Source organism: Danio aesculapii, chromosome 8 (assembly GCF_903798145.1).
Source record: "Danio aesculapii chromosome 8, fDanAes4.1, whole genome shotgun sequence".
NCBI classification, from domain to species: domain Eukaryota; kingdom Metazoa; phylum Chordata; class Actinopteri; order Cypriniformes; family Danionidae; genus Danio; species Danio aesculapii.
In genome coordinates, this window is record NC_079442.1 from 47,059,855 (window position 1) to 47,087,494 (window position 27,640).

The 27,640-nt window shown below is 33.0% G+C and overlaps 1 protein-coding gene across 1 annotated transcript in view; it reads right to left on the reverse strand.

Moving 5' to 3' along the window:
* Window positions 1–451: 451 nt before the first annotated feature.
* The window catches only part of vsig8b (V-set and immunoglobulin domain containing 8b), a 33,407-nt gene continuing 6,218 nt past the window's right edge, over window positions 452–27,640 (reverse strand). The window contains exons 3-8 of the mRNA XM_056464110.1: window positions 19,552–19,721; window positions 17,347–17,548; window positions 9,289–9,438; window positions 8,916–9,038; window positions 7,119–7,257; window positions 452–3,082 (exon numbers count right to left, since the gene is read on the reverse strand). Coding sequence (XP_056320085.1) covers window positions 2,833–3,082; window positions 7,119–7,257; window positions 8,916–9,038; window positions 9,289–9,438; window positions 17,347–17,548; window positions 19,552–19,721 — 1,034 coding nt within the window. The 3' untranslated portion in view covers window positions 452–2,832. The remainder of the gene's footprint in view (window positions 3,083–7,118; window positions 7,258–8,915; window positions 9,039–9,288; window positions 9,439–17,346; window positions 17,549–19,551; window positions 19,722–27,640) is intronic.

Below are 27,640 nucleotides of genomic sequence, written 5' to 3' on the forward strand. Positions count from 1 at the left end.
CTGAAATAGAGACTAATCCGAAGGAAAATGAATGAATGTAATTTTTTATTATCAATATGGAAAACAATTATTATTTACTTTTAAAATGAATCAAATCAAATGTACAGTTTTCACAACAATATTATGCTGTTTTCACAAGAAAAAAAAAACTATTAATAATAATAATTAAGGTCCCATAATAATTTAGTTAACTATAAGCATTCTGGTATATGTTTTAAAAAATATTTTTAGGAATGTGTGGAACTTTAAATGAATATAATAAAATGAAAAAAATGTTTTTTCATATGATTTAATCAAATTTCTTAAATATTTAACAAATCAAAGACATTATTTAGAAATTCATAACCTTTTTGTCTCACTGGGTGTTTAAATAGATTTAAGCATTGAATTGTTGAGTGAGGACAGAATCTGAGGCATTATTAATGCAATGTAAACACACTTGGAAACAGTATCCTTTGTGAAAAGTGCTTTATGAATAAAATTTACTTGAGGCGAAAACAGGAACAGGATGTGTCATATCATTTTCACATATCAAAAACAACTTTCTAGCCCAATTGCTCAGACTGCTCTTCATACTCAGAAAAAATATAAAAATAAAATAAAATAAACACTTCATGTGCAGTCAGGTTCATTAAACTAATGATTGGAAAATAATTGCTAATATAAACATATGAACACATAAATAAACATTTGAAAACACAATTAATCATACACCCTACATAAAGACCCTGACAAAATGGTGTAGAAACGGTTTCTAGTATATAAAAAAAATCTTCATGATAAAATGTAAAATATTATCTTTATATATTTTCTACTATTTCAGATTTCTAATATTTTATAGGCTACAATATCAGAATATTCAATTTTCACAGTATATTTACATTTTAAGAACAATTTTACTATTTAAAACACTTGTGTAGGCTAATTAATAATTCATTTAAAATAATCCTTGCCAAGCAGCCCTATATAGTAAACAACTATCTGGATACCCCTTAAATCTTTACTTTCAATCTTAAACAGAATGAGTTTCTTGTTTTAAAGGAATTAAAAGGTTAGTTAATATATTCACATGACCATAATCTCATAAAACGCACCATATTCCACCTGCAAATGTGTATAAAACACTCATACAAAACTATCAAAAAACAAAAAAAGATTCATTGCATTTACTACACTTTAAGGTAAGTGGTTGCAAACGATTTATATGGGCTGAAAATTCAGGTAATTAGGCAAGTCACTATTTAACGATGGTGCTTCTGCAGGCCAGGATTTCCAAACATTTCAGCCCGGGACCCCTAAAATAACAATGCCAGTGACTCGCGACCCCCAAATTCCTCGGAGGTGATTATAAATATACAAACATTGCACACACAACAATAGGCCTATATAAACATGAGCATGTTGACATTTTATAACCATTTATTAATTACCCGATTCACTTGTACCACATGTCTTTGGACTGTGGTGATGGCACGTGATGTCACAGACCTGGCTGGGTACGCAGAGTTTAGGAGGTTAAATAAGTTTATTTGACTTTTGGAAATCACCAAGCGACCCCATGTCCTGTGGCCCACTTTGGGAACCACTGCTGTAGACCAGCGGTTTCTAACAGGGTGGTCCCGGCCCACAAGGGGGCCTCAGCGATCTCTATGGGGGGGGTTGCTTCATATTTGTAAACTTAATAGCAGTGGACAGTTAGGACCATGATCATGTTGCTTTCGTTTTTTTATCCCCTGGCTGACCAAAAATTAGCAAATTTGGATTATGTCCTCCACAAAAAATGACTGTCTCACTGATTCACCTTCAGCCGCTAATACTAATGACCCAAGCATACTGGACCCAGGTGAGGAAGTTCCAAACATTTCGGGTTGCAGCGCTAGCAATACTGGAAACACGAAATGCAGGAAATACCAAGATAGTTACCTGAATGATGGTTTTATTCCATTTTCTCGAAGCAAAGAGTTCCTGACCCAGCCACAGTGCATTATCTGCACCAAAATTTTTTGCTAAGAATGAATGAAGCTGTCCAAATTAATAAGACATTTGCAGACGACTAGTCCCCAATAACACGACAAGCCCACATTTTTTTGAGTGCAAGGAAAAAGAATTGAGACACCCAAAATGAGATGAGGGACATCACAGCTACTGACAAAACTTAAAAAAAAATTGGCAACTAATTAGCAACTAATATAGGGCTAATTTAAAGGCCAAATGCTTAAGTTTTTCAGTTACAAATGCCATGCTGAGGTTTTGCTTTAATATTTTACATTAGGCTATTATTTGTGCATAAACATTTCTATATATAGTAATAAACATACTGTTTGTTTTAAAACAACATTTTTTTTGTCATCCTTACTGCAAACTTATGAGCGATAAGATCATTAAATGTTGAGGGGGGCCTTACAATAGTTTCCGGTGGAAAAGGGGGTCTCAGAAAAAAAAAGGTTGGGAACCACTGCAAAAAAAACCTGCTTTTATTCTAGCCGAAATAAAACAAAATACTTTTTTTCCAGAAGAAAAAAAATATAGAAAATACTGTGAAAAATTTCTTGCTCTGTTAAACATCATTTCGGAAATTTTTTAAAAAGGAAAAAAATAATCACAAGAGGGCTGATAATTCTTCAATAGAACTTAAAATGTAAATTGTTTGCAACCACTTGACTTTGAAAAAAAAAATAAAAAATTTCAGTGCAATGAATATGTTTTTTCCAGCGTATAGTACATATATTTGCAGATCTCTATCTGTAAAGTGAACATTCCTCAAATCTTGTGCTGGTGTTGCACAGTATTGCAGTATTTCCATGTGTGTGTCCCCTGGCAGGACATCAGAGATTATACGGGGTATCCATATTTGCTGTCGTATGCGAGAGCCGGCCTGTGATCAGAGGCCATCATGCTGGCTTCTCTCTGGACTCTGCTTGGCTCGGTGTGAGTGCTGCTATGTCCCGATCCCACCCGCGACATGTTGCCCGCCGGGCCCACAGCGCTGTAATTGATCCCCGGATGGACGTTGTACTTCGTTACAGAGCGGAAGCTGGAGTATCGGCTTCCTGGACGACTGTCTGGAGCGGCGGCGTCCTCCCTAAAGATACAGATTAAGGTAAAGTTGGTTTATTTACACACATTCGTTCACAGTCCCTATATTGTTTGCCTTGCAACTTTGAATATTTGGTCAGAAATAGCATGCAGGTATGACTTCAAAACAACATGGCACTATTTATGAGCAACGTTGTACTTTGATAGTCTTTGGCTGCTAATACAACTTCCCTATTTATTAGCAAATAATTATTTTCTGAAAATATAATAGACAAGTCTTTTTACTGAAGTTATCAAAAAATAAACCTCATGACAAACTGAAGATCTTAACACAGCAACTCATACAAGAAGAATGCACATGGAAAAAAAACACTGTGAAATAATAATAATAATAATAATAATAATAATAATAATAATAATAATAATAATAATAATAATAATAAAACAAATGAATGAATGAATGAATGAATGAATAAATAAATAAATTTGGGTGGGGGGTGGGGGGTGGGGGGTGGGATTAGCTTATAATTCAAGTATTTGGAATAAATGTCCTAAAATATGACAGGAATGGTCTCCAAACTTTGAAGAATCTATTATTTGAGCCTTGGCTGAAATATCTGAGTTTTTCTAGCTTTAGCTATGGCATGACTTTTTCTATCTGTTTACATATGTTGGTGATTTAGTTGACTTCCACTGCAGAAGTATAAGTCTTTGGGTCAACAAAGAAGAGAAAGTTACTGCGTTAATTTGACCTGCTGGTAGTGCAATGTTTTCAGGTGTCACACTAAATATTGCTATTACTGAATCTGGTTGTATCTCCTTTTCACATATATAAGAGAGCCTCAAACACCACAGACTAAATGGTCCTAGGGATGGACACGTCCAGAACATGTGGCCTCATCTCTGTTGCACCTAAAACATGTTGGATCAATTTCTGGGAATATTCTTGACAATTTGCTTTAAGAAAAATGCAGCCTATGAATTATCTTAAATTGTAATAAACCGCATTTGACACAGATGCATGTTGAGTGAATTTGCTTAATTTTGGATTGCCAGACTGCCTCTGGGACTATTTTTCATAAGTCTGTTTCTTTAAAACATCTAAAGGTGATGCGGCCGCCTTTTTTTTATACAGACTGTACACTTTTGATATCAGACCACCCTCAGATGCACTTAAGTCAAAGGTCTCCTCAATCCAGCTGCTTATGGGAGGAGTTGAAAGTGTGCTAAAATACCTTTCCACTAGGCTTCTTACCTGTAGATATCTGAAGAATGAAAGTATAATATTAAGGGCAGGGTTCAATGCTAATGAATTTTTTTTCTACTTGCCAATTTGATTCTGTGGTTCAGATTTTTACTTTCCCTGCCAAAATGTTCACTGGCCCCACCAAAAAAAAAAAAAAGTTATTGGCTATTTCTTAGCCACGTGTTAAATAATGCGTCAAATAATGACTGTGAATCTAGAATTAACATATTTTGAAACTGTTAATAAATGTATAATGAGCTAAATTCAAAGTGTTATGCAAACAAAAAGAGCAGTATGGAAAATATGCAGCTGTTTTATTGCAGTATTTTATTTCGTTGTGTTATACCCATGTACAGTAAATGTCTGCCTCCAAGGCGTTAGAAACATTTTTTTTTTTTTTGTCTCATAATTTGATGTTGCCGTCACTTCGCTATGCTGGTCATCAGAATACGAAAAAAAAAATAACGTTCTCGTAAGTTGTATGCACTTTTATAGTCATTGGCTGCTAATATGACTACTTTGAATACTTTTCTGAAATTAATAATATTAAGGATAAAGTCCAAATATTTACCCCAATAAATGAATTCGAGGAAATTCCACATGTTCGAGTGAGCCATTACACTTTTTTTTTGCGTATTGTTTACTGAGTTATGTTTGAATGTATAATGTTGTGGTTTGTGAATGTAAAAGTTTTGATGTCAAGCCCCATACTGTACTTGTGAGAAATTGTTTGAACATTTAAAATGCTATGCAAAATTATTGGTCCATCCGTCTGGCCAAACAAATTTCCTGGAAGAGGTCTAAAAATACCAAAAAAGTAAGCCATTTTGAACTTCCTCCTTCCTTTACAAAACTACAGCAAATATATTTGATTATTTGCATAATGCTAGACTAAATGGTTTTCAATGACCGCTTCTAAACAATGTTTACTTTGACTTTAGTCAAACACTGTATTTAAGGATGAGGACTCACATTTGAATTGACATGTTTAAACGATACCATAATTACTCTTTATATTACTGTTTAGCAGTGGCATGGTGGCTCAGTAGTTAGCACTGTCGCCTCACAGCAAGAAGGTCACTGGTTCAACTCCCGGCTGGGCCAGTTGACATTTCTGTGTGGAGTTTGCATGTTCTCCCCATGTTGGCATGGGTTTCCTCCAGATGTTCCTGATTCCCCCACAGTCCAAAGAGATGCGCTATAGGTGAATTGGGTAAACAAATTTGATCATAGTGTATGAGTGTGTGATTGCAAGTGTGTATGGATGTTTCCCAGTACTGGGTTGCGGCTGAAAGGGTAAATGCTGCAATGTGTTTTTGACTTTGGATGTAAATCAACATTTTATTGCAAGTGACATCCAAAATAAAATAGAGAAACCTTTTTAAAAAGAAATTTGCACACATATTTAACAGTAATCCATTTGATATTAATGAGATTGGGTGTGGTTTTGGATGATTTGGCAAATGTATTGTTGACTAGTCAGTCAGGTATTTAAGAAATTTGTTGTTAGCCATTGTTAAGTCATGCACTACAATTATGTACATCTGTTGGTAAACGTCTGGCATTTCAGGGAAACAGTTTGCCAGTATCAGAAGTCATGCGTCATCATTTCCGTTTAAAGTTTTATTTTTGAGCAAAAGACAGATTTTTAAAGTTAATGTACAGTTGAAGTAAAAATTATTCGCCCTCAATTTTTTTTCTTTTTGAAATATTTCACAAGTTATGTTTAACAAAGCAGGGATATAGGATTTTTCACAGTATTTCGGATATTTTTTTTTCTTTTGGAGAGTCTTATTTGTTATTTCCTCTAGAATAAAAACAGTTTTTAAATTTTTAAAAAACATTTTAAGGTCAAAATTATCAACCCCCTTAATATATTTTTTTGATAGTCTACAGAACAAACCATCATTATACAATCACTTGCTAGTAGTAATTCTGACGTCAACTGTGTGTATGTTGTGTGTGTGTGTGTGTATATACACGTTTCACTATTATTGTTGGAACAACAACAACAAAAAAAACTCAATAAGGTTACAATTAATTAACTTAAACACATATTTATCTCCTTATTTGAGTGCACAATCCACATCTCGATTAGATTAAACTTTATTGTCATTACACATACATGTACAAGACAACGAAATGCTGTTAAGGTCTAGCCAGGAGTGCAATAGCAGCAAGTGCAGGATACAGGTATACAAGTTATAAAGTGCCACTTATAGAAAAAACTATTGTTAATATTTACAGACGGATGTACTATTACATTATATACAGGTTGCATTAGCTATGAACCGATCATTCTGTTGTAAAAATATAAAATAAAGGGAAACATTTTACACTTCATATAAAAATAAAATTATTAGCCATGCTGAAATATTAGCCGCCCTGTATTTTTCCAGTTTTTTTTTTTTTTTTTTTTTTTATTTAGTAATATCTAATAACTAATTTCTTTTATCTTTGCCATGATGACAGTACTAGATATTTTTCAAGACACTAGTATTCAGCCTAAAATGACATTTTTAAAGGCTTAACTAGGTTAATTAGGCAAGTTTGGGTAAATAGGTAAGTCATTGTATATTGATAGTTTGTTCTGTGGACAATCGAAAAAAATATTACCTGAGGGGGCTAATAATATTGACCTTAAATGGTTTAAAAAACTAAAGACTGCTTTTATTCTAGCAAAAATAAAACCAGACTTTTTCTAGAAGAAAAAATATTATCAGACATACATCATTAACAATTAACATCATTTAAGAAATATTTTTTAAAAAGAAATCGGAATTCACAGCAGGGATAATAACTGACTTCAACTGCATATAAACTAGCAACATCTCACCTGATCTCATTGGCAGCCTCTTTTTCTTTTCGTCGCTTGCAGCAGCAGCAAATCAGGAGCAAGATCAGCAAAATTAGGAGGAGCAACAAGAGCAACGAACCAATCACAGCTCCAGCAATCACCCCCGCTTTATTGACCGCTAGAGACAAGAAATGGAGATAAAAGACCATGTATTATGTACAGAATGAGCTTGCTTTTATCCTCAGAAACAGTTCATCTGCTCTCTATTGTCCTACAAAATCATCCGGAGAATCAACAGGTTTATGAAAACAATATGTTGCCACAGCATCCTATTGAGTGAGTCTGAATATTTTGTTCAAGGACACATACTGCGAAGTTTTTTTTTTTTTTTTTTTTTCTAAACGAGCATGCAACTGCAGTTATTCTGACTATGGTGAATGAAAACTGCTAAACACAAAAGAGAATGACTGCCTTTCTTTTGTGGATAAGCACCAATTTTTACCACTATTTCATGAAGCACACGGCATAAAGTTTAGACTTTTTCAAATGACAATTCAAGTATTTTAATACTTATTCCACTTAAAGCAATAGATTCAAAAAAGCCGAGAAGCAGCATCAGCGTGTTTCAAAAGCTTCAGGATTGTAATGGTGATCTATTGCTTCCAGTTCTCTGCCATTTGGACATGGCATGAATGATTTGACGCACAAAACCACAAACTTGCAATGTAATAATTTACTTCTCGTTTGTCAGGATACAACAAAAATCCAAAAACAACCACAAGAACTATTTACACGTTTCCAAGCTTCAATTTAAATATGGTTTCGAAGAACGGTCAAAAGACTGTCTACCATCAAGCCCCTTACTACTTTCGTACCTTTTTTCCCGTATGACATTGACGTATGAGATTAGTTAACATATGAAAAGTCATGTACATAATACAATATCACAATATACTAATCAAATGCTGTATCAAATAAAAATAACTACACCTCAATTTTATATTATAGAAAAATGTTACAAATCTCTTCATGGCTCTAACAAGGACTTTCTGCTAACTACTATTAAAGGCAGTTTTAGTGGATGACACTTGATATTATGTCTCTTGCTCCCTAAGGATGCATTGGATTGAGCAGAAATAGTGTTAAAAAAAAAAAACTAATATGATGACATTTCTTACGGACCAGTTTCACAAGACTGTTATGATGCATTCAACGGTCATAACAACAAACAATTTATCTACGTTGAATTTAAACATAATAAATTTAGTTAATTTAGTTCAACATAATTTGTTTAAAATAAGCCCAAATAAAATTACAACCACTCAGCTTAAAAATATTTAGTAAATCCAAAGAATCATTTAATTTATTTTCAGTTTATCTCAGTCATTTGCGCCCTGTGATCCTATATTAATCACATATTGAATTAAGAGAAATCACATTCAGAATTCACAACATTTTCAACAGTTTTCCCGAACTGTAAATCAGTATATCATAATAATTTCTATAGGATCATTAGACAACCAAAGATGCTTAATGTGTATGTAATGATGCTGAAAACTGTATTAACTTTTGCACAATAAACTATTTAATTAATACATATATAAAATCCATAAAAAAAACAATTATATTAGATCATTATAATATTTCAGATTATTTCCGTTTTACTGTATTATTCTTCACTTTAATACAGCATTGTGTAATTACGAGTTTATCTCCATTTATTTCTTTGACAGTTCATCTGTCTGTTCAATCTGTCAGCTAAATGAGATTTAATTTTGCATGTTGTTATCCAAGACATTAGGTGTGCCAACACTTTCTGGATCCACCCATACTTACGGTTATATGCTCGAAGGGCGTATGTGCATCGCTCTCTGCCGACTTCATTGCTGACCTCACAGAAGTAGTTCCCTGTGTAGCTCTCACTGTGGTTTCTGATTAGCAGCTCGCCGGTCTGAGAATCTTCAAACAAAAGAGCCATTCAGAATGTGCAGCCATTGCCAAAGCCCCGGCAGCATCGTTTACAGCAGATTGCACAGCAGAAAAACTTGTTTGGTTGCTTTAAGGCTCAGAAATCCCCTCCCCCCTCCTTCCCCCATCTACAGCAGCTGTACATTATGTGACTTTACCACAAACATGCCTGAAGGTGCAGGGTATTCAAGCGGTACCAAATATTACACTTGAAGTATTTGCTAGACTGGTGGAGACTCACTCGGTGTTGAGGTTGGTGGCAATTGTCCAGTTTCTTTGGTCCATGTGTATTTTAGAGGTGATGAACCCTGGGAGGATGCGCAGCGGAGCGAAACACTTCCGCCTTTCTCCTCGCTACCGTCCACCCAGCACTTAGGACGTGATGGTCGTACTGAAATGAACAAAAAGAAAGAGTCCGATGTCATGAAATGCATGCTTCTGCCTACATTTATGCAAAATATGTGTGCGTTTTCTTGTACGTTTCATATGACAAATCCACTAGAGGGTGCTGTTTACATTTGTTTGTGAATCTGAAATGCATACCCTTATTTTTTTTAATTTTTTTTAATTTTTATTTATTTATATTTTGCTAAATATATTTGTTACCATTTTGTGCAGATACAATATCATATACAAACAAAAACGCATTGTTCTACATTTTCATAACCATGACATTCATGAATGACTGGCTTATCCAGCATATGTATTACAGAGCAGATGTCCTTCCAGCTGCCACCATGCTGCCCTAAACAACATTATTAAAATAAATAATAAAACAATATAATAATAATAATAACAATAATAAACTACTAATAAAAAGGCTTTATTCCACTTCTGCTTCAAGATCAATAGTATCAATGTAATTCAACAAAGGTTTCCATGATTTGTAAAAAGATTTAAAAGATCTTTTTAATGAAAACCAAATTTTGTTTCCAGCTTTTAAAAAAATGCACACATATTTTATACATCTATGATATGAAGGTGGAGATGTTTGTTTCCACTTAAGGAGAACAAGCCTTCTAGCCAACAATGTGGTGAAAGCAACAACATCATGTGTTGCTGAAGGCAAATTTGACCTTAAAGGAATTCTGAACAGTGCGTTTGGGGGTTTGGAGTGGCTAGTGGTAAAGGTTTTTTCAAAAGTATCAAGTATTTTAGACCAAAACTGTCAATCTTGGATAAGACCAAAACATATGAGTGTGATTTGGATGTATGGCTATACACAATAAATGCACTATATAAATACGCATTATGTGAATGTAATTTTATTCTGACATCACATCGAATTCACAAAATGCAAGGGCTGCCTAATCCTCAATTTGTAATCATCAATTACATTGTCAATATTCAATATATTGTCAAGCGCTTGGCATGTTCATTAACAAGTACCTAAAAAGCCCTAAAAGGCTACAAACAGATCTGGGTAGAAACAGATGATATGTAATCTGAATAAATAGCAAGTTTTGGAATCAGATTGCAGTAAACTACTTTTTTAAAATACTGGATGCTGTTCATAATTCTCACACTTTCCTAATTGTTTTTTATTTATTTTTTATTTTTTTTTATTTTATATATATATATATTTTACGTTTTTTTTTTTTTCTCATAATAAACATGCTGCATTTATGACCTCCACCCTATAAAAACAAATAATCCCCAAAATTATGCCATTTGTTTGTGCTGATATGTGCCCCAAAAACAAACGTTTCTGCTGGTTTAGGGTCTGAGATATTAAGCATTATTTTTTTGACCGTGTGACGTCACTTGTCACCCCATGTTGCTCAAATGACTTCAAATCAGCACAGGTCGTTTGAGCTCGATTTGTGCCGTTAAAACAAACACTGTATCCGTTTTCCTCGATTAGATATAAGCTAAATATTTCGGGAGCCGTGATGTCACTCTCCACCCCATTTCCTCTAAATCGTGCCAAACTAGTGTCATTTGTTTGTGCCCAGTTTGTGCTATTAAAATAAACACTATCTATTTTTATTGTTTAGATGTTGCCTTATCAAAATATTTCGGGAACAGTGACGTCACTCTCCACAAAACTGTTGTCCTTCATTTGTACTGGGTTGTGCCGTTAAATAAACACTATATCTGTTTTCATTGTTTAGATACGACCAAAGTATTTGGTTAGATATGTGCTGGTCAGATATTTATATTCGTGCACAAATGTTATTTTTGTTTGCTCACAATTTTCACTCGTTTATGCTGCAAAAAATATTTGTAGGCCTAAAAATAATATTAGAAGTCTCTCGACCCCAGTTGCTACATTACTAAAACAGTCTCGTTTGTGTGCGTTTCATTTGAGCTGGATTGTAGCTGAAAGTTTCGTTAGTGCTGCTTCTATTATTAAAATATTGAATTAAAGATAATGACATCACCATCCACCCCACATGTATGATATTCTAAAATATTTTAATTTGTTTGTGCTGATAGAATTTTCGTTTGAGATGCTTTATTTAAACAACATCTGAGTAAGGGTTATAGGCATATTAAACAACAGAGGCATTTTGCAACTGTGGTAGCCTCTCTGTGAAAATCTAGCGAAAAGAATACAATAAAATAGTGTTACATTCGTGAAGAAAAGCATTCAAATAAGTTTTATTCATAATGACATAAATTTGCCCGCCATGTAAGCTTGTAATTTTAAATTTTTTTTTAACTCCAGGAAAATTATATGTGGAATAACCTTATGGTATAAATAATGATGATAATAATGATAAGATAACTAAAATTTGACAATATTACGTTTGTCTTCTATTAAACCAAATCAGAATGGTCAAAATAACATCCTACATCCTGTGCTAAAAACCTACAGTGTTTAACAATTAAGTGAATGCAAATATTTTATGATGATGATGATTATTATTAATTGTAATTAATCAATTTATTTTTATTTTATTGCAATTTGAACCTTGTTCTTTTTACAGTATGACAAAATACACAATCCCGAAAACCAAAACTTATCTGTAGAAAAGGCATATGTGTGTGCGTATGTTATATAGGCCTGTAATCTAATTTTTTTTTTTTTTTTTTTTTTTTTTTCCCATAAAATAAATATTGATTAAATAAGTTCAGGAAGTATGAAATCGCTGTTTGGAGCTTATGTAGGCCCACAGTTCAACATTCATGGTTAACTGAATAAACAGTTAGTAAACACAAGTACATCTTATTGAACATCATTTATTTTCATCATCAATTATCATAGTAGAACAGTTTCTCAAGCAGTTTGTGATGCGTTTTGGAAATAGGAGATGAGCCCCTGGTCTAATGCGCCACCTGGCTCGAGAAACCCGTTCACAAAGATTTATTATTTGGGTAGCACACATATTCTGAATGCCTTCGGCAGAATTCAAATGAGCCATTTTAATCTAGATTAATTTCGAAATTATTTATATATATATATATATATATATATATATATATATATATATATATATATATATATATATATATATATATATATATATATAATTGTTTTTTTTCTTGTTTCTTTGCCCCAACATTAAGCCTCAAAGACATGCTGACTACTCATGAGATAAAAACGAAGTAGATAAGTAAAGCATGGTTGTAGCAAATCATCTATATATTGGCCAAGCCCTTTTGCTTAAATTAAATCTGTCAAAATTATGGGCGCAGGTTTTATGCTTTTATTGATTAAAAAAAGATCTCAAAATAACCTATACTGGCCTAGGCTATTTTAATATTTAAAAAATAAGGCATCTCAAAAGAAAATTCTATCAGCACAAACAAATTTAAAATATTTTAGAATATCATACATGTGGGGTGGCTGGTGATGTCATTATCTTTAATTCAATATTTTAATAATAGAAGCAGCACTAACGAAACTTTCAGCTACAAATCCAGCACAAATGAAACGCACACAAACGAAACTATTTTAGTAAATGTAGCATCTGGGGTCGAGAGACCTCGAAATGATCTAATATTTTTTTCTGCCTACAAATTTTTTATTTATATTATGCCTACAAATACTTGTTGCACAAAAAAGCACAAATTGTGAGCATGCAAACATAAATAACATATTCATGCATGAATATAAATATCTGATGTTCATTTCCACGGCACAAATCTTACCAAATATTTTGGTTATATCTAAACACTGAAAAAAGAATGTGTTTATTTAGAGGAAATGTTTATTTAGAGGAAATAAGGGCGCAGAGTGACGTTGCGGCTCCCGAAGTGTTTTGATTAGGCAATATCTAAACTATAAAAACAGATAGTGTTTATTTTAACGGCACAAACCAGCATAAAGGAATGACACCTGTTTTGAGCGATTTAGAGGAAATAATGGGGCAGAGGGTGATGTCCCTGAAGTGTTTTGATTAGGCAATATCTAAACTTAATAAACAGTGTTTATTTTAATAGCACAAACTGGGCACAAACAAATGACACTAGTTTGGCGCGATTTAGAGGAAATGGGGTGGAGAGAGTGACATCACGGCTCCCGAAATATTTAGCTTGTATCTAAACGAGGAAAACGGATACAGTGTTTGTTTTAACGGCACAAATCGAGCACAAATGACCTGTGCTGATTTTGAAGTCATTTGAGCAACATGGGGTGAAAAGTGACGTGTAACGGTCAAAAAAATAATGCTTAATATCTCAGATCCCAAACCTGCACAAACGTTTGTTTCTGCGCCACAAATCAGCACAAACGAATGCCATAGTTTTGGGGATTATTTGTTTTTTAAGGGGTGCCAACTTCACGGAGGTGCTTTTATGTTTGTTTTCCTTTGTTTTTTCAGCGTTGCTATTGTTTTCATGGATAATATAATATACAGTTGTCAGAATTATTAGCCCCGTTTATTTTTTTTCCGCAATTTTTTTTTTTTTTTTTAATGGAGAGAAGATTTTTTTCAACACATTTCTAAACATAATAGTTTTAATAACTCCATTTCTAATAACTGATTTATTTTATCTTTGCCATGATGACAGTAAAAAATATTTTACTAGATATTTTTAAGACATTTCTATGCAGCTTAAAGTGACATTTAAAGGCTTAACTAGGTTAATTAGGTTAACTAGGCAGGTAAGGGTAATTAGGCAAGTCCTTGTATAATGATGGTTTGTTCTGTAGACTATTGAAAAAATATTGCTTATAGGGGCTAATAGTTTTGAAATTAAAATAGCTTTAAAAAAATTAAACCTCTTTTATTCTAGCCTAAATAAAACAAGACTTCAGAAGAAAAAATATTATTTGACATGCTGTGAAATATTTAAAAAAAACAAGATTTTAAAAATTCAAAGGGCGGCTAATAAATCTTCAACTATATACTTATTGTAAATGGAAATATTTGAGCAGTGGTCTTGCTGTGCATTTAAAGTTTTTCAATATTATTTTGTAATGTTGTTTTGTAAATGTGATTTTTGTTTTTATTTATTTATATAATAATAATAATAATAATTATAATAATAATAATAATAATAATAATAATAATAATAATAATAATAATAATAATAGTAATAAAAACATGGATAGTTCTTCATTTACTTACCCTGTTCAACCTGTTTGAGTTTTTTTTTTTCACTAAAATTTAATATTTTGACGAAAGCTAGAAACCTGTAACTATTGACTTCCATAGTATTTCCCCCCTACTGAAGTCAATAGTTACAGGATTTTCTGCTTTCTTCAAAACAACATCTTTAGTGTTTATTAGCATAAAGAAATGTATAAAGGTTTTGAACCACTTAAGGATTAGTAAACAGTGAGCATTTTCATTTATGGGTGATCTATTTCTTTAACACTACGATATAAAGTCTGGAAAAAAAAAAAAACCCAAAACTGAAAGGACAAATGCAGAAAATGCTCATCTAAACAAATCCTACACTGTAATTATAGTCTCTCAGCACTGAGCCTGTAAGTTTCGCAAGGGGGTGGAAATTATCGATCGTGTGGACAGACGGGGTGACAAGCTTGAGCTCAGGTTAACAGAGGAAAACACAAGACAGGCGTGAACAGAGATCATCCACCCAGACAAACCTACCATTCCAGTCCAGTCATGGTGAATGACTGGATGAAAGGGCTGTGCGAGGGTGGATAAAACCGGTAAAACAGAAACTTTCGGCTCGATAAGAGGGTCAGAATCGGTCAGCGGAAACTGACAATGTTTATGTTTTCATCAAGGTTATTATCAGGGGTGGATTTAGTGATTTGGGAGCCAAAAGTAATTCTAGCCATGGGGCCAAATGGTCCTAATATGCACTATTTAAATTTAATTTGAGTCATTTATTTTTTTAATTCTGTTTGTTAAATTCTTTGTTTTTGCATTTGTTTACAGGTTCGCTTTTAAAAAAATTTGTTTGTTCATTCTTTCCTACATCGGTTCATCCGTTTATTCATTCATTCGATTGCTCATGTCCTCACCAAGGTTATCAGGGGCAGATTTTGTGATTTGGGGTCCATAAGTAATTCTAGCCATGAGGCCAGTCCTAATATGCACCCTCTGTATTTTTATCTTAATTATTTAGGCTGTTTTAATTTTTCATTCATTAATCTGTTTGTTTGTTCATTTAAAAATTTTTTTTAAATTAGTTTGTTCGTTTTATTCATTCATTTGTTCATTCATTCGTTCATTTGTTTGGTTATTCATTTGTTTGTTCGTTCGCTCACTTGCTTCATTTAGTTGTTCATATGTTAATTCGTTTGTTCATTGATTTATTCATTAGTTTTTTCAATCATAGTTGGTTCATTTTTTTCATTCAGTCATTCATTAGTCTGCTCATTTGTTTGTTTATTCATTCATTCTTTCACTGGTTTGAGTAATTTTTTTCCATTTATTTTGTTTTTGTTTGTTTTTTAGTTTTGTTCGTTCATTCATACATTTAGTTAATTTGTTTGTTAATTTGCTTGTTTAAATTTAAAAATTTAATTTTTTTGTTCATTCATTTGCTTATTCATTTAGTGTCCTCACCAAGGTTATTATCGGGTAGATTTAGTTTTTTTGGGGGCTATAAGTAATTCTAGCCATGAGGCCCTACGGTCCTAAAATGCACCCTTTGTATTTTTATTTTAATTAATTAGGCTATTTTTATTTTTTATTAATTTGTTTTTGTTCATTTTTTTAAAATGATTTAGTCGTTTGTTTGTTCGTTCGTTTGTTGATAAATTCATTTCTTTATTCATTTTTTTCATTCATAGTTTGTTCGTTTCATTCATTCATCTGTTCGTTCGTTCGTTCATTCATTCATTCACTGGTTTGACCATTTTTTTTCATTAACTTGTTCATTTGTTTGTTTTGTTTTTGTTTGTCTTTCATTGGTTCATTTGCTTGTTTGTTCATTTCGTTCAGTCGTTTGTTTATTAATTTATTCATTGAGTCATTCAATGTTCATTATCAGGGAGAGATTTGTGATTTGGGGGCTATAAATAATTCTAGCCATGAGGCCAAATGATCCTAATATGCATCCTTTGTATTTTTAATTGAATTATTTATTTATGTTTTATTCATTCATTCATTCTTTGTTTTTGTTTATTTGTTTATTCATTCACTCATTTGTAAGGTTTGTTTGTTCATTCGTTCTTCATTTGCTTGTTTGTGTTCGTTCGGTTGTGCATTCATTAGTTTTGTTTGTTTGTTTGTTTGTTTGTTTGTTTGTTTGTTTGTTTGTTCATTTATTTATTTTGTTCATTTTTTTTTTCATTCCTTTGTTCGTTCTTAATTTGCTTGTTTGTGTTCATTCGTTTGTGCATTCATTTGTTCATTAGTTTGTTTGTTTGTTTGTTTGTTTGTTCATTTTATTTTGTTCATTTTTTTTTCATTCCTTCGTTCGTTGTTCATTCATTAGTTCATTTGTTTGTTTATTAATTAGTTTCACTCATTTGTTCATTCATTTTGCTTGTTTTTTTCTCAGAACCCTCACTCTTCTTAAATAAAATATGAAATTATGGATATAATACATTTTATCTGTTAGATCCTCAACATAAAATGATGAACTGTTATATAAATTATATAAATGTATAGGTCTTTATATGCAATTCATAAGTCATTTAAGTAGTTTAGGATTTTTAAATTCATTTTTATTACAAAACTAGTTTTTTAAATCTGTTCATTTCAGTTTAATGTTTTTTGTGAACACCTATTTAGATTTTATAAATTTATATACAATTCATTTATTTAATTTCAGTGGCAATTTCGTGATTTTTGTAATGGCGTGAAAGTTCACTGGAAGCGCTAGGTCTGGCTGGCTGACTGAAAATTAAAAGTCTGTGTGCATATAGCCCTATTGAAGAGTTTTAGTCTTCGTTTTCATTTACTAAAATAAACTTGTTCCTCACCCAGCACAACTAATGTGATTTTCCTCGTGTCGATGCCGGGGGTTTTCTTCACTTTGCACTGGTACGTGGCCGTGTCCGGCGCCTTGAGGTTGGTCATGTTGACAGTGGCGTCGCCGCGACTTGGATCAGCAACAAACTTAAAGCGACTCATCAGGTCGGGGCTTCCCAGCTGGTACTGTTTCCCTCCAGTGTAGGATAAGATCTGTCAGACAGGCAGAGAAAGAGAGAGTGAGAAAAAACACGACTCTTATCTAATAGAACAGGTCTAACCACCCGCCATCATGTGCGCGGATTTCTCTGAATCTCCACACGTGTCCCTGGAAAGCTCGAGGTGAAAGAGTTTGAATGAGGGGAAATTGCTGAAGATGCGATTGATCAGGTGTGGACCGTGATCTCTGGAAATATTCTCTTACGCTCTTGTCTTATCAAAGACTGCAGATGTGTGGTAAAGAAGAGCTGCACCGCACGATTCTTTGCATCTTTTGATCACCTTTATTGGCTTTTATTTTAAATGATAGGCCAATGCTGCGTGACAGACATTCCAGAGAGTCTCTCAGTTTAAATACGAGTGGACATTTAGTAGAAATCTGTTTGGAGGTCAGTTGAGATGGAAACTTAAATATATTAATGTTTAAACAACATGCAAATAATAATAAATAAAACCATGTAACTTCTATCTGTCTGTCTATCATTGTCATTTTATCTATCATACTCTCTGTTGTACTGTATTTATCGATCTGTCTATCGTTCTGTCTGTTGTACTGTCTATTATTCTATCTGTCATTCTATTTATTCATCTGCAGTTCAGTCTGTCGTTCTAACTGTTATGCTGTCTATCTATTGATCTATCTATTGTTTTATTTGTTGTTTTAACTGTTATGCTGTCTATCTATCGATCTGTCTATTGTTTTATCTGTTATATGTTGTACTACATCTATCTATCGAGCTACCAGTCATTCTATTTATCTATCTGCAGTTCAATGTAACTCATTCTAACTGTTATACTGTCTGTCTCATTCTATCTGTTGTTCTCTCTATCGTTCTATCTGTTATACTGTCTATCACTTTATTTGTCGTCCTTTCCGTCTATCATTTTCTGTCACTCTTTGTTCTATCTGTCATTCTATTTATCCATCTGCAGTTCAATCTGTTGTTCTAACTGTTATACTGTCTATCTATCGATCTATCTGTTGTACTGTCTATCGTTCTATCTGTCATTCTATTTATCTATTTGCAGTTCAATCTGTCGTTCTGTTATGCTGTTTGTCTATCATTCTATCTATTGTACTGTCTATCTGCAGTTTAATCTGTCATTCTATCTATCATTCTATCAGTTATACTATATCTATCATTCTATTTATCATTCTATCCATCTATCGTTTTCTGTTCTATTTATCTATCTGTCTATCTATTGTGCTGTCATTCTATTTAGCTGTCATTATGTAATACTGTTTATCTACCGTTCTGTTTCGTTCTCTTTCTATCTGTCATTCTTTCTGTCGTTCCATCATTCAAACGTTTTATCTGTCTGTCTGTCTGTCTAATGTTACTGTCTATCATTCTATTTGTCACTCTGTCTATCTATCATGTTCTGTTGTTCTATTTATTTATCTGTCATTCTATTGTTCATTCTAGCTGTCATTGTCTATCTATCGTTCTCTGTCATATTATATATATCATTCAAGGTTATATTGCTTATTGTTCTTTGTTGTCTGTCATTCTTTTTGTCGTTCTATCTGTCCATCTGTCGTTTTGTCATCTATCTGTTGTTTTGTCTGTCTCTGTCAGAAAGACAGTGTCTGAATGTTTTTTTTTTTCGAAAATATGTTTTTATTTACTTTATACTTTGCTATTTCTTATAATTAATTTAATTGAAAAAAGAACATTTAATTTTAACCATGTAATGTTGACCAATATTTTAGTCAACTTTGTATTTATTGTTTTACTGATGAAAATAATCCTAATACGAATTTGTGGAACTAGGAACACTATCTATTAAACGGGCACTCCAAGTAAAAAAAAAAAAAAAAAGTTTTACATTTCAGATGTTGCTTCACTTGTTTGTGAAACATCTTAGGAGTTGTATTTGAAGTATGCACAGATGCTTTCGAAATGAGACATGAATTTTTTTTTATTTATTTATTTATTTATTTTTTTTTTAGTATCTTAATAATCAAGATAAGAATGTGCTGTTAATATTCTCACCAGCTGATCTTTCTGGGTCATGTCTTGGCTGACGATTGTCCACTCAATGTCCAGGTCTCCTACATCTGTGGCAGCGAGGGTGTATGTGCAGCCCAAAGTCAGAGTCTCCCCCTGGGCTTTCTTTATGGTCTGAGGTCCTGTTGAAGTCACCTGCACTGCTGAAGTAAGAGCTGCACACAGACACACAAGAATCCATTCATGCTCATTCATTTGGCACGTCCAACAATGAAATCTGTCCTACTGAATTAAAGTTTTATCTTTAAAGTAGATCTATTAAGCCACGTTTTACAATATGTAAAATAAGTCTCTGATATCCCTAGAGCAGGGGTTCGCAATGTCTTCATTAAAAGGCCTAAATTAGAATTTTTATTAAATTCAAAGGGCTGGAACAATTGATATTACATAACTTGTTTTAATAAACATCCATAACATGCGTCACAAGACAACACTATTTATTTTTCTTTTAAAAAAGTGGCATTTGCATTCATAACACATTAAATACAATGCAAATGTGACAACCACTAATATAGACCATTTCAATGTGGTCATGTCATTGGCCCAGGAACATCTGCTTGTTTTAAAACTATTTCATAACTGTAACGGGAGGCAATTCAATCATAATTTCATGTTAAAACAGCTATAAAATATTATTTATCAATATGTGGCTCTTTTTGGATTCTCGGAAGCTGTAGAAATTAAAATTGGGAATTGGGAACACTGGGACCATTGTTATTGTTTACATCAAAATTGTCTGTAAGTGCATTTTTGTACAAAACACAACAAACGTAGGCCAAAAAACAATTGTATCTGGATGCAGCCATGATGATGCAAGCTGAGAATGAATATCTCAGAGATGCAATGTCATACCCAATGCACCAAATGGAGCTAGTGCCGTCAATTTGAGAGGTAGGTGTGGGCATTAAAAAGCATTGCGTGCAGGTTTGCATCCAGACCTCTCTCAAAAAAGATGAAAAATACATATAAGGTGTGTAATAAACTTTAGGTGTTGTATTTTTGCGGTTTTTATATCTGTATGTTGTGGATACTGCCATTTTAAAATGTCAGTGTTTTTCTTCATAGTGGTGTTTCACGTTTATACTTTTTACAACTCCAATTGTCTCATTACAAATCAAGCAGAATGGCTTTGTGCTGGATTGTGGCAAAATAAATGCATGCTTCTCTGTCCATTCAACTATGAACTGTCTATTCTCTTCAGACCGACATCTTTATCCATTCAAATGATCGCTTTGCTGCGGTTAAAGCAGGCGTGTGTGCGATTTGTCCGCTCGATCACGTGAAGCCTCGTATGATCACTGGATATCATGACAAAAGAGTCACGCAGGAAAACTTTGAATATTTTGCCTTCGATTTTATTTTGTCCCGTATTTTTTAAAAATTTGTTTTTCACAAAAATACAAACAACTAAACAGTTGATGTACAAGGTTTAAGCATTTATCAATGAAGGAAATCCACAATTTGAATCCTTTATGCATGGTCTTGCAATACGAAATGGGGTCAAGTTCGGATTGATTATACTCTGGATCCAAACCGGAGTATGGACTTTGAGAAGCCATGCCCTTGAGTGTGTATGTGAAGTTTCAGCTCAAAATACAACACCGATAATGTTTTATAACTCTTTGAAACTGACCCCTTTTAGGCATTGATCCAAATTGTGACACTTTGGTGACTGTCGCTTTAAATTCAAATGAGATTATGATCATTTCAAAAGAGGGCGGAGCTACAAATGCCCATACATCAGCATAGTGGCAGCAGATTCAAAACGGGACTAACGTTATCTGGGAAAAACTAATAGTCAAAAGAAGTTGTTCAGAATAAGGTCATCAGTCAAACCTGACATTTATAATGCTTAGACATTAATACTATCTTAAGCAGGCATGATAAGAAAACTCTAATGGCTGATGGCTGCTTCTCACTCAGGACTGTATGTTAATGAGAGAGAGATCATCACTAATGGGCAGAGCTTCCCCCCTTTGATAACATGTACAAAGGGACCATGTCAATCAAAGTGTTTCTGCAGACTATTTATCAAGTGTGATTATACAAATAAGAATGTTTACATTTTTATCATTAGAAGCTGGACATATTCACACACTCTTGCCACACAACTGTTTAAACTCAAGTTTTTTTCTCCCCATAATAGCTCCCCTTTAAACAATACTAAACCAGTGGTTCTTGGGTAGTTTGCTTAAGCTGATGTGTGTTTTTATTGAGTTTATCTTTACTACTTGTGGTTATATGGTTGGTTGCATTTTAATATTTGCACTCCCAAGGTGAACAAGAGGATGTTTATATAATGTGTGGATTCTTTTTCAATCTACACATGCAAAAACTAAAATAAATTGTACAGTTTACAGCATTGCATTTAAACATGCCCTAAAACTTTCAATTTAAAAAAAAGAAAATGCTTGACAGACTTGTACTGTTATTTAATAAAGTTTATTACCTACTTTGGTCTATTTACAGTGTTTGATATGCATGTATAGGTATGTTAATGTTTGCACAAGTATATTTAATGACTTTTTAAAAAAAAAATTAATATCATCCTACTTTTGTATTAAAAGTTTTGTACATTTACACTTTTGTATCTGCCCAAAATACAGTAGTCAAACATCCGTGATCGATTAAGTAGTTTAAAATCTTCTCTCGTTTGCCTGTTTCATTCTGTGTGCACATGAACTGTCACCACTTCAACAGACAGTCTCATGTGCCCTGCAGACCCAGAGAGACGTGCTTTTTGGGACTTAAAAACTTTGTCCAGCCGGCGTTTCTACATTAGTTTTTGCATTACCTTTTTTTTTAAGTCCACTTTTGCTTGACTTCACAGCTGACTGCGCATGCACGCACAGTTGTAAGGTAGAGAGAAACATTAAATAATCAATTCTCTAATCTAAACGACTCAGGAAAAACTTTACACTTTGAGGGGACGAAACGACTGGTCTGAACTGGCTGCAAAATTTATGTACACCATTATTATGCTTAATGTATTTGTCTTATTTAAATAACCTGTTTTAATCTTGTAGTATAATGTTTAGAGAGATTGCCTGTTTTTTGTTCCCTTTTCTGTCATTTATTTCTCATTTGCTGATTGTTATTCATTTGATGTTAATATATTACATAGGCTATTTTATATCCATATCTAAAATGCTTTGGCATTCACGTTTGCTCTGAACTTGAAAGAGAAGCAGATTTGGTGGACATGGCTCCTGAATGGTATAAGAGTTTTTTTTTTTTTTATTGTTTTTTATTTCAACTTTTTTTTTTTTTTTTTTTTTTTTTTTTACTTTAACCTATTGAAAAGAAACAGTGTATAACAGTGTCATAAATTTTTTGTAAATTTAAATTGTTTTGTTTGTCGCGTGTAGTTGACTATTTATGTGATGTGAGTAAATGGTGTGTTTCAATCCGGCTATCATTGCAAATATATTTCAAACCTGCCGAAAGCACTGTGTATTATTATTTTTCATGCTGAAATAACACTGTGCATGCACGCGGTGTTTTTTTTTTTTTATATGACTGTGTACGGTATTGAAACTGACACTGTTACTATTTTTTAGATCCCGCGGTATACCATATTACCGTATTACCACCCAAGCTTAATACAGTTGAAGTCAGAATTATTAGCCCTCCTGAATTATTAGCGACCCTTTTCCCCAATTTCTGTTTAATTTAAAGATTTTTTTTCAACACATTTCTAAACATAATAGATTTAATAACTCATTTCTAATAACTGATTTATTTTGTCTTTGCTATGTTGACAGTACATAATACTTTACTAGATGTTATTTAGCATACTAGTATCCAGATTAAAGTGTGATTCAAAGGCTTAATTTGGGTAATTAGGCAAGTGATTTGCATAGCAGTGGTTTCTTCTGCAGACAATCAAAAATATATATTGCTTAAGGGGGCTAATAATATTGACCTTAAAATAGGTTTCAAAAAATTTAAACCTGCTTTTATTCTAGCCAAAATAAAACAAATAAACCTTTCTCTAGAAGAAAAAAATATAGTAGGAAATACTGTGGAAAAATTCCTTGCTCTGTTAAACATCATTTGGGAAACATTTATAAAAAAAAAAGAAAAAGAAAAAATTCACAGGAGGGGTAATAGTTTTGACTTCAACTGTAATCGTTTTGAATAATCGTGATTACAATTATGACCAAAATAATCGTGATTATGATTTTTCCCATAATCGAGCAGAGCTAGATACAGCTGTTCTCTCTGTTAATGCAGTTTCCACACCATTGATGAAGGTTTTGGTGCCTCATCCCCATTCTATTGCTACCATTTGCTCAAGATGTAGTCACCTCAAACAATGCAGAGACAACAAACTCTTGACTTATCTTTTCTATCTTAATTCAGCCCTTTTGGGAAATGAGCATCACGCCATTTAGAGTGGAAGTTGGGTCGAGGCAGACAGTTACAGTTACTTTAAGTTGTTTGCTTTAAGTTACTTGTACTAATTTGAGTTACTTTTACTAAATTTACTAAGTTACATTTGAGCTACTAACTAAAACCGCATCTCAATGCTAAAATAATGATTTTCAATCATGATGAAATAACATTTTTATTCACCATTTTTCTTTGCATACTGATTAAAAATATTCTACAGCTCTAAGGATTCCTGTAAAACAGTCGATACTGAGTTTAATGCCAGTTAAACAGGCTATTTTTAACATATTAAATGTACTATGTAAATTAGCCCTGTTATGATCGGCTAACCTCTTTGCGTGAGACATGTATCTGTGAGATCTCCACATTTCTGAATACTGATTAGCCTTTTGATATACACCCATGTGTTGATTTTTCGTGTAATTCTGAAGAATTCATTTCTGCAGCTTCATTTCAATACATTTTTGCATTTCAGATGTGCACAAAAAGTCTGATTTCCCACGACATGCACTTTTAAGAACAGCTCTTGGTAGGAGTTGGCTTTAATGAGTGATGGGTTCTAATACTGGCATTTATTTGCACATTCTGTTCTGTCTGTGATGGAAAATTTGCAATTTCCATACTTCAATCCTACATTGCTGGATTGTGGAGGATGATGATACTGTACAGACCAAAATATGACAGTATCACTTCACCACAGCCATCCAGACACCATCCATCAACTCTTTCAAATGCTGAAAGTGCACTTGAATAAACGCTGCATCTGAATATATGGCTGCTCATAACTCTCGTCGGCATTATTGTAAAACCTTTTCTGCTGAGGCTTGTATGAATGTTAACCGTTAGCAGAAAACTTTAGTTCACTGAAGAAAAAAATTACCAAAACTCTGCTATTTGCTTGTGCCATAAAAACAAAATTGTGTCATTTGATGTGACATTAAGAATGATAATTTTTTACCTGGGTAATGTCACTTTTCAACCTATAGTTGAAGGCAAAATTACAGTTTTAACCCTCCTGTGAATTATTTTTTTTCAGAGTTCCCAAGGTGTGTTTAATGAACCAAGGACATTTCTTAGTATTTGCAAATATTTTTCCTTGTATTATTTCCTCATATTATTTCCTTTAGTTTGGCTAGAATAAAAGCTTAAAAAAAAATAAAAATAAAATTTAAGGTTATTATTGGCCTCTTAAGAATTTTTTTTTTTCAATTGGCTAAAGAACAAACCACCATTGTTCAAAAACTTGCATGGTTACCCTAGCCAAGATCACACTTTAAGCTGAATACTAGTATCTTGCAAAATAACTTGTAAAATATTTTGTACTGTCATCATGGCAAAACAAAAGTCCGTTAGAAATTAGCCATAAATCTATTATGTTTAAAATATGTTGAAAAAAAACAGCACTGTTTAAATAAACCTTAAATTTTCTCAGGTCTAATTTTGACAACTATTTTAAAAAGAGCTTAGATAAATGCTTTTAGTTTTTTATTTTATTTAGTTTTATTTGCAATATTCATGGGGAAACGTCGAATAGTTCGGACTGCTGAGCGAATCACTGGTACAACCCTTCCTACTCCCCAAAAACTGTACTTATCCAGAGCGAGCAGAAGGGCTGCCAAAATCATTGTGGACCCCTCACACCCAGCATACTGCCTCTTTGAACTTTTACCTTCTGGTCAATGCTACAGAGCACTGCGCACCAGAACAGCCCGACACAGAAACAATTTCTTCCCTCAGGCAATCCATCTCATGAACACTTGATGATAATAATTGTGGAACCAACATCACTACTTCCCATACACTTTTATACACATATACACTTATTTAACCACACACTTGCATGCCTTTTTGTACATAACAGCTGCACATATAACGTTGTATATAGTAATAAACACGTACATACACTTGTCAATTTGTATATTGCATTCACTACTTCTATTTTTTTTAAATATATTTATTATCTGTTTTTTTTGTCCCGTCTCTGTTATCCTGTTGCACTGTAGAAGCTCTGTCACGAAAACAAATTCCTCGTATGTGTGAACATACCTGGCAATAAAGCTATTTCTGATTCTGATTCTGAAACTATGGTGAACGAGAGAGCTTAATGTGCTGCAGTTCATGCAATTACAAAAACGGCAGCAAATTAAGAAAAGCTCTTCAGCAGTTTGACAGCACACGTGCTGCAAATCCTCAACACATACATGTTAAAAAATGTGCTTCATTTTCACACAAGGCTAACTCATTAATAAAATGCGCTGCGAGATGCAGCAATTCATGAAAAATCCTACATTTTCTTACAACACTGGCAATGGACACTGCTTTACCGTGACTATTGCTCAGTGAAGGTGTAGGTGATCTTTGAAAGATGATTTTATTTATTTATTTTTTTTAAATCCTGATTCCCTTGTTTTTTTTAAAAATGTATTTTATTAGACTAAATAACCATAACTCAAATAGCCTGGTACGTCATGTATTAGGGTCCTCTTAAAATATTTCTGTTCACTTCTGTGCTATTTCAAAGTGTTGTTTGAAAATGCGGCACGTTTTTGTAAATTGTTTGTGTTGTGAGAAAATGCAGCACGTTTATTTAAAATTTTGTATGCATTGAGGATTTGCAGCATGTGTGCTGTCAAATGGATGCAGATCTTTTCTTGATTTGATGGCATTTTTTGTAATTGCATGTTTTCTTAAGTTGTAGCATGTTAAGCTCTCTCAGCCACTGTGCTTTTCTAATCTGCATTAAAAAAGCTTGTTAATGCTCAAACTCATGTTGCAGTTCTATTTTTATTGCATTCAGTGCTTACTGAAGCTTGTTTTTGAATAAAAGTTGTTTACCACACATTTGTCCTGACAAATGTTCCAAGCTAACAAACCCGTTAACAAAAATGTTTCAAAAACATTTAACTAACATTAAGTTTTTTTAAAAACTAATTATATTGATATTTTTGTACACTTAATCTTCAGAATGTTGTTAAAGATTAGACAACTAAACCTTCTGTTAACATTACAAGAGGGTTGTTTGATTAAAGTTAGAAAATCATCCAAACAGTGTAATACAAGAAAGTTGGCTTTGTTTACACTGAAATAACTATATTTCTGTCATAAATTAGTTGAACCCAGTTAATTTTTCAGGTTATTTCAAATTGCGTCAAACAAAATAACTTTGAAACATCAAGTTAAACTTTGTATAACCTAAAAAAATAGTTGGAACCTGATCAACTTATTAAAATAAGCTAAAGCTATACAAGTTTTATTAAAGTATATTTTTAAAAACTATACATCAATAATAGTCTGATTTATGGTTTTATTTAGTTCTGTTAAGCAAAACATCAAATTAAAAAAACTAAAAATCCAATTTGTTGATTGGAAGACAACTTTTAAATGATTTCTTAACTTAGCTTTCTGTTCTTGATGGATATGATATTGTTTAAGATTTTAGTAGATACTTATTTTAATCAAATATGTGAACCCATGAGCAATTCTTAGACCCCAATTATTTTCTTCTTGGGGCTCTATCCTCATTTTAACCATTTACGATTTTCTTTTACGAAGTACGATACTGCTCCACAGATGTAAATGTTTAACTCCATTCATTCATTTGTATTTCGACTTAGTCTCTACTTCAGGGGTTGCCACAGTGGAAGGAACTGCCAACTATTCCAGCATATGCTTTTTACAC